At 33.1% G+C, this 8,127-nt stretch overlaps 2 protein-coding genes across 2 annotated transcripts; both read right to left on the bottom strand.

The window, feature by feature from the left end:
* Positions 1–703: 703 nt before the first annotated feature.
* Positions 704–1,057, bottom strand: LOC101263931 (mitochondrial dicarboxylate/tricarboxylate transporter DTC-like). Its single transcript, XM_010318291.1, has one exon. The coding sequence runs from the start codon at positions 1,055–1,057 to the stop codon at positions 704–706; it is 354 nt and encodes a 117-aa protein (XP_010316593.1).
* Positions 1,058–4,696: 3,639 nt separating this feature from the next.
* On the bottom strand, positions 4,697–5,343 carry LOC138341886 (secreted RxLR effector protein 161-like). Its single transcript, XM_069293985.1, has 2 exons — positions 5,196–5,343; positions 4,697–5,019 (listed from the first exon to the last, which is right to left on the bottom strand). The coding sequence occupies exons 1-2, from the start codon at positions 5,341–5,343 to the stop codon at positions 4,697–4,699; spliced, it is 471 nt and encodes a 156-aa protein (XP_069150086.1).
* Positions 5,344–8,127: the final 2,784 nt, after the last annotated feature.

Raw genomic sequence — 8,127 nt, 5'->3', positions numbered from 1 at the left:
TAAACTATTCCTGAATCTATAAAGGAATCAGTGGGTAGTGTTAAAAGTCTAGGTTGTCAAAGTGGGAGAGCGTAGTGGGCAAATTGTTTTCTACTTAGGCTTGTTAAGCAATAGAGACTATTGCTTAAACGTGAGATTAAAAACTTTTCTCACATTTGTTGTAATCGTGTTTTACTTTTGCTTTTGAAGATTAGTGAAAACGATTGAAAATCCTGTGAGACAGGTCTTGGTTTTACTCCCTTAAGCAAGGAGGTTTCCACGTAAAATCATCGTGTTGATTTTACTGGATTTAACTTTCTGGTTTTATTCATTAGTGTAAAAAGGGACCTGGTCCATTACTTGTTAAGTGAAGACATATATTCTATCAGCAACAAGATCAAGTTCAAGATGACACCAAAAATGGTGAAACTCCATACTACCTACTTCAAGACGGTTTTTGAAGTACATAGATTATTCAGCTAAAAGAATCTTCCCATCAGTGTGAATAAAGTAGTTTTTCCAAAACTATATTGGTAGTAATATTGAAAAGACCAAATGTCTTAACCTAAATTTCCGATAAGTCAATGTGTCACCACAAAAATCTTAAAGCCTTTGATGGCGTGAGGATAAAGAAAGAGCGAAAACAGTACTAATACAACAAGGCGAAGATGTTATTTCTAATAAAGCTCATCTTCAGTGGATGTAACTTTTTTTTTTGCAACAATCACAATCTGATTTTCTTTTCCACCTTTTGAATTTGGTTAAGGAAAATCCAAGTCATCATAACATGAGGGGCAATCCTAACACAATATACTGGGAATCTAGCGTAAAATTTGAAGGGTCTTCCTGCCTTCAAAGTCTTCATGGCACAATCGAAAGAACTAGTGTAGGACAATTTTCCTTCAGCATCTAGTTGCAATTTCTGAATCTGGGTCTTCACGTAATCAAATGGTAAATTGCAAGCAGCAACAAAGAATCCAGAAACACTGCTGGCCCCTATTACTGTAGCAACCTCGCCCATGCCAAGGTTGTCCCTGAAGAACTCTACACTCTGATCATAAGAGGCAAACAAACCCATGTCCACACTCTGTCATGTTGAAATCTACCCATGAACAAGTTTTCCTCTTAAGACAAATAATGTATCTTATCCCACCTTCATACACCGAAAAAATAAACCTAGAAGATGCAACAACCTACAATTGTTTACAAATTAGAGATATTTAACATGCTTTTTTACTTGGTTAAACAATAATAAAATGGAGATGAATTACCTTCAACATACCTGATCTCGATATATTTTTTTTGATTCATCAATACCCAACGAAGCCGCAATTACTAAAATAAGATTCAGAAACGAAATATTTTCCCAACCACTATCCTATCACTTTTCTATCGCTCATATATAACATCACTTTCGCATGATCCAGAATGCCTTAACAAGATCGAAATATTCATTTTTGAATCTTCATAAATTTGTGTTTCAGAATATTTTGAAACAAACTTTTACTGTTTTTTCAAAAAACAATGAGAAAGTTTCACAATTTGAAATTCAAAAATGCCCAAATCAATTAGAGGTTTATGATGCTAAATTTGTTAAACGTTCGCGTGATTCATATGGTTAATTTTATCCTTTTTTGTGCACAGTAACTGATAACAACAATTCAAAAATTAAAGTATCTGACCACTTTACTTTAAGTATCGTTCTGTAATATTATGTATCCGAAAAACTATAAAAAAAAAAGGATTTTTTTGTAAATAGTGAAAGAGTAGGGATAGAAAGTAATTTGTCCTTTAGACTGTGATTTGCCTAATTTTTACATAATTTTTTCTTGATCAACTATGAAATACTTCAAATACTTTTATGTGTTTTTACTTTATTCTTTTTATGTCATTGCAATAAAAAAAATCTGTTAGTATTTTATAAATAACATTCCATATCAAAATATTGGATATCATGAAATTAAATCGCATGTTAATACATTTTCTATATATGTTAAATTTAAAATCAAAATATTTTTTTAAAAAATTCCGTATTAATTTCTGTAAAAATATAATATAAAATTGATTTGAAGGTAAAAATAATCTTAATTAATACAACCGTTATATTAGATTTACTCAAAGTTTGTATTGGATATTTTAAAATTTGAATTTGAATATGAATTGTATCCGAAAGCATATGAATATGAATGAGAGGTTGCTGATTTGAAGTTATCCGCTTAAGTATGTAATGTGAAATAAATAGTTATGGTGCATTCAATTTTTTTTAAAAAAATAATAAGTTAGAAAATTGTAATTCTAAAATATAATTTTCAACTTAATTTAATGTCGTTATTATATAATATTGTGAATTCTTAAATTTGCTAAATGACTTATAACTATTATATTTGTTCAAGATAGAATTTAACGGTTGCTAGATATAGATAAATAAATATTATTTATCTTAAATCCAAAAATTAAAAGTTAATGAAATTTTAAAGTGGTCAGTTATATTTAATTAGGCCTTACCTGTAACTTATTTATATAATTGGTTGTTTAAAATTTTCAAATCAAAATGAATTGCTTAATAGTTATCAAATCTTAATTTTTAGCAACATGGAAAAGAAGTTTCAAACTCCCAATTTAATTGGATAAATGTTTTTTTTTCTAAATAAAGATTAATTAGATTTTAACATTGTAATTTTTGTAAGTGTAATATTTTGCAATGTTTTTATAGTGTAATCTCTTCATTGCCATCCAACAATGTTTTTTTGTTTTTTTTTATTCTAAATAAAGGTTCTTTCTTTGTTAAGCTCTGATATGTTTACTCTACTGGGGAACAGAGGAGAAGAGTAAAATATCCCAGAATTCTACATCTATTAAACAAAGTGTCTCCATGAAGGTTACATAGAGAAACAGAGAAAAATAAGAGTAGCCATTGCTATAACATTCAAATCATCTTGATATATCAAGTAACCATTAGATAGACCATAACTACAAATAGTAAACTGAACCAAAACTATTACTGCATAATCAATAATACAAATTAACAGTCAAAAGCTTTTCTTGTTACAAGTCATAACACCTAGGAGCTTTTCCTAAATCACAATATGATTCTTTTGATTTGAAAGGTAAAACTTTCGAGAATATGGTTCAATAGGATAAGAAATTAATTGCTACATATGACCTTTTGATGACGGTTAGACAGTAAAGTTAATAATGCTTTGTAAAGATAAATCCCATTAAGTACCATGGGTATAACGTGTTTTCATTCTCCCCTCAAGAAGTGATATTTGAACTAGATGTAGGTTAAAATCCACAAGAGATTAATGTACAATAGCATTCATGGTTAAAAGTAGTATAATGTCAAAGAAAATTTACTTTCCTTCCTTGTCTACTTCCACTCAACGCACTTTACTAACAGAGTTCTCTAGTTAAAGGGTCAATATTATTGAGCACAAATCCAACAATTACACTAGCTTTTTGTGACCTCCATGGCCGTCTTCAGCTGCTCCAGCTACTGAATTCCTTGTAACCTCACCAATATCCGCTGTGAACCCCAGCAAATCACAGTGCCCAACCCGCCTCAATTTTATTTATTTTAGTTGAGCTAGTTTCTGGAGCTAAATTAACCCATTTTGGACATCTTGAAGATTGTATGAGCTCAGTTTAACAACAGATAAATTTGACATAAAAATTAACTGAAAATAAGGTTTAAAAAACCACAAGAATTCCATAAGCCAGGCTCCTTCCTTTTATCATAAGCAACGTTCTTTTATGGAATTTAAATATCTTTTTGGGAGAGGACGATTGAAACAAATATATCTACAACTTGCTGATGGAGCATACCTTCAGAAGATTGATGCCAACAAAAAATAAATATGATATCGAATCATTTTTATCTTTTACATAATTTATTATAATATATGTTTGATGAGGTTAGCGGAAACGTAAAATTAAAGAATAAGGAAGAACAAATCGGGTCAAAATGATTCTACGTCCACCAAAGAAAAATTGCATCAATATTTATTTAACTTTACAAAGAATACAAGTGAAACACTACAAGAAAGAACAACAAATGCCTTAGAAGGTGAGAAGACAAATAAGAGGATGTTTTGAAAATGAATTAAGAGTTATCTATTTATAGGAATGAATTCATCCTATTGATGTCATCCATGATTTACCTAAATTTTACCTACCAAGATACTATCTTAACTTTTATTTTGTACTAATTATCTTATTACCAAATATTCATGTTAATTTATCTTCCATTGAGTTTAATTCCACAAGGACCAAAGCAACTCTTTCAATCTCCACTTTGGTTTGCGTTCCAAGCATGCGTATAAACAACTCCGGCCAAAACTTCTACGCTTACTGGGCAATCCAACTGTAATAAACAAGAAGAATCAAATATTTGTTAAACATACTAGCTCCACCTAGCAGTTGTTCTCCAAGAGTTGCATCACTTAATGCATACTCCCGCTAAGTCCTTGCAGTGTGCAAACTTGGAAAGTAGGACTATTTTGGTCAACATGTCTGCAACGTTATCGTCTGTGATAACCTTCTCAACCTTGATAGATCCCTATTCAACGATATCTCGAATAAAATAGAATTTGTCATCACTGTGTTTGGTATGCTTATGAAATCTTTGATTTTTAATCAAATGAATATCACTTTGACTATCACATCTTAGAATTGTTTCCAGCTGAATCGAACTCAATTCTGCCACCAAACCTGCCAACTAAATATCTTCTTTCACTGTCTTCGTTGTGATCATGTATTCTGCCTCTGTTAAAGATAAAGTGACAACAGACTGTAAAGTTGATTTCCAACTAACGACACTGCCAAAGAGAGTAAAGATGTATCCAGTTGTTCTTCGATCAAGACCTGTTGCATAGTCAGAATTTACATAACCAAGAATTGAAATATCTTCACTTTTTTGGAAGGTTAGACCAACATCAGGAACTCCTTTGAGATATCTCAATATCCATTTGACAACTTTCCAGTGCTGTTTTCCTAGATTTTCCTTGTACCTACTTACTACACTTACATATTGAGCAATATCTGAACATGTACACACCATACATAATGCTACCAACTACGCTCACATAAGGAACTTTGGACATATGTTCCACCTCATCCATAGACTGAGTCATGAAAGCTTGAAATGAGAAGCTATAAGTGTACTTATAGGCTTGCTTATATGCATATTGAATCTCTCAAGAACCTTTTCAATGTACCTTTTTTGAGAAAGATGTACAACACCATTTTCTCAATCTCCATTCCTAGGATTTTCTGTGCAACTCCCAAATCCTTCATGTCAAATTTCTTACTCAACAGTTTCTTCAAAATATTTATATTTGTGATGTTGTTAGAAGCAATAAGCATATCATTAACATACAATAATAGATAAATCATAGAGTTACCAGACTTCTTTTTGTGATACACACAACTATCAAATGCACTCTTAAAAAATCCATGTTTAGTCATGAATGCATAAAACCTCTTGTGCCACTGTCTAGGTGATTGCTTCAAACAATGAAAGACTTCTTCAGTTGACATACATGGTCTTCTTTTCCTTCAGCTATGAAACCTTCATGCTGATCCTTATAAATTGACTCTTCTATATCACCATGTAAGAAAACAATTTTGACATCAAGTTGTTGAAGCTTTAAATCAAATTATTCAACCAATGCTATTAGCACGCAAATTGATATGTGTTTTATGACTTGAGAGAAAATCTCATTGTAGTCAATTTCTCGTTCTGGCTGAAACCCTTTGCAACCAATCTCGCCTTAAACATAGCATCTTCCACTTCTCGAATACCTTCTTTCTTTCTGTAGACTCATTTGCATCCAACTGTGCTCATTCCCTTAGACCTTTTAACTATGACTCATGTCTCATTTTTTTGAAGAGACTCCATCTCTTCCATCATGGCTAACTATCATTGTGCAACATCTTTGCAAGAAGTTGCTTCAACATACGAAGAGGACTCGAGATCCGTAATTTTTTCTTTTGCATCTACGAATGCATGTGCAATCATATTTTCTTGCTTTATAAAATGTTTCGATTTCAGTATCTGCATTTTGTCCCTTCCCTTGGCAATTGTGTATGGTTCATTGGCAACAAGTTCTTCAATATCTGCATCTTTTAACTCATTAATTTGATTCTCTTGATCTTGTTCCTTGGTAAGCTCTACCGGTATCTCCACCTACTCGTTATTCTCATTTCTTGATAGCTCTATAGAAACATTACGAGTATCAAGTATAGAGGATTTATCAACATCTCTACTAAATACAAATTTGAGTAAAGACAAGCACCAAAGATTGTTCCCTTTTACTCCATCTACATACCCTACGAATATGAATTTTTTAGCCCTTGGTTCAAGCTTTCCTTCATTAGCATGATAATAAGTTGGACACCCAAATATTTGCAAGTATGAATAGTTATAAGGTTCACCTAACCAGACCTCATTCGGAGTCTGAAAGTCAATCGCTGATGCTGGAGATCGATTAACAATATGACAAGCAGTATGAACTGCTTCAGCCCAAAATACTTTGGACATCTTGGCTTGTAAGAGCATACATACAACGACCTTTCTCAAGAAGAGTTTTGTTCATTTTCTCAGCAACTCCATTCTTGCGATCCCATGAATCTTGCAGTAATCATTGAAATCTTCACTGAAAAACTCCAAGCCATTGTCTGTGCGAAGATACTTGATTTTCTCTCCATTTGATTTTCAACCAAAATCTTCCAATCTTTAAATGCTTCAAAAGCATCACTTTTTGCCTCCAAGAAATGCACCCAAATCTTTCGTAAAAAATCATCAATGAATGTGAGAAGATACCTATTTCCTCCTTTTGATGGAATCTTAGAGGGACCCTATGAATTTGAATGGATGTAATCTAGCACCCCTCCTGTGTTGTGCTTGCCAGTGTTGAAGATGACCTTTTTCTTTCCCTAGGACGTATACTCACAAAATTAAATTGTGTGGATCTTCTCACCATTCAAAAGATTATGGTTGCTCAACATCTCCAATCACCGTGCGCTCATATGGCCTAGTCTCATGTGCCATTATTTTTCCTTGTCATCATAAGATAACTGCACTGTAGATGCATTTACAGAGCCAATAATGGTGCTCTCTGAAAGTCTGTAGAGGCCATCGTCCAGCTTGGTCTTCAACATAACTAAGACCCTTTAGTCACTTTATAGTTCCTCCTTCGCTCATGTACTTATAGCTTGTTTATCCAAAGTACCTAGAGAGATCAAATTCTTCTTCAGATTAGGAATATTGTAGACTTCTATAATAGTCCTCACGATTCCATCATGGCAGTGAACATGAACTAAACCAAGGCCAACTATTTTACAAGTTGCATTATTGAGCATTAGTATGGTTCCTCCACTTGTTTCGTAGTCACTGAACTAATATCTTCGGAATGTCATATGCAGAGTACAACCAGAGTCTAAGACCCAATTGTTGTCATATACTCCATTATTGCATGATGTTATTAGTACATAATCATCATCATCATCATGTACTTGCTCAACAATGAATGCACTCTCCTTTTCTTTGGACTTCAACATAGGGCAATGTCGTTCAATGTCGTTCAAAATGCCCTTTCTTATGACAGCCTCAACACTCCGCATTCTTTTTGTTCACACAAGACTTTGATTTGTACTTCGATTTTCTCCTTCCTTGTTGGCTAGTACAACCTATTACAAAAGAGTCCACTAGTTTTGTCACTTTTGTCTTCTTCAAAATTCATCCGCACATCACAAGAGTTAAGTGCTTGCCGCACTTGCTCAAGTTTGATAGGTTGTTTCCTATACATCATTGAATTCTCAATATCACGATATTTTGAAGTTAATAAAAATAGCAAAGAACATGCAAGCGCCTCCTTGTCCTTTTTAATTCGAGCAATTTGTAAGTCCATCACAAGTTTATTGACCACATCTAGATGGTCTTGCAAAAAAGTACTTGAATCCATCTTAAATGAATGAAGACGCCGTTGTGACAACATCCTTGTTGTCACTGACCGGTCTAGTAAAGCCCTTTCAGTCTTTCCCATAACTCATAGGTCGTCTATTCTGTATTTGTATTCACTTCACAAAGTACGTTAGTTGCAAAGGACAGTTGGATTACACTCAATGCATCTCCTTCAATATTTTCCA

This window comes from Solanum lycopersicum, chromosome 1 (genome assembly GCF_036512215.1).
Source record: "Solanum lycopersicum chromosome 1, SLM_r2.1".
Classification (NCBI taxonomy): Eukaryota; Viridiplantae; Streptophyta; class Magnoliopsida; order Solanales; family Solanaceae; genus Solanum; species Solanum lycopersicum.
The sequence above is the reverse complement of the archived record's forward strand: the minus strand, read 5'-3'. Positions and strand labels throughout refer to the sequence as shown.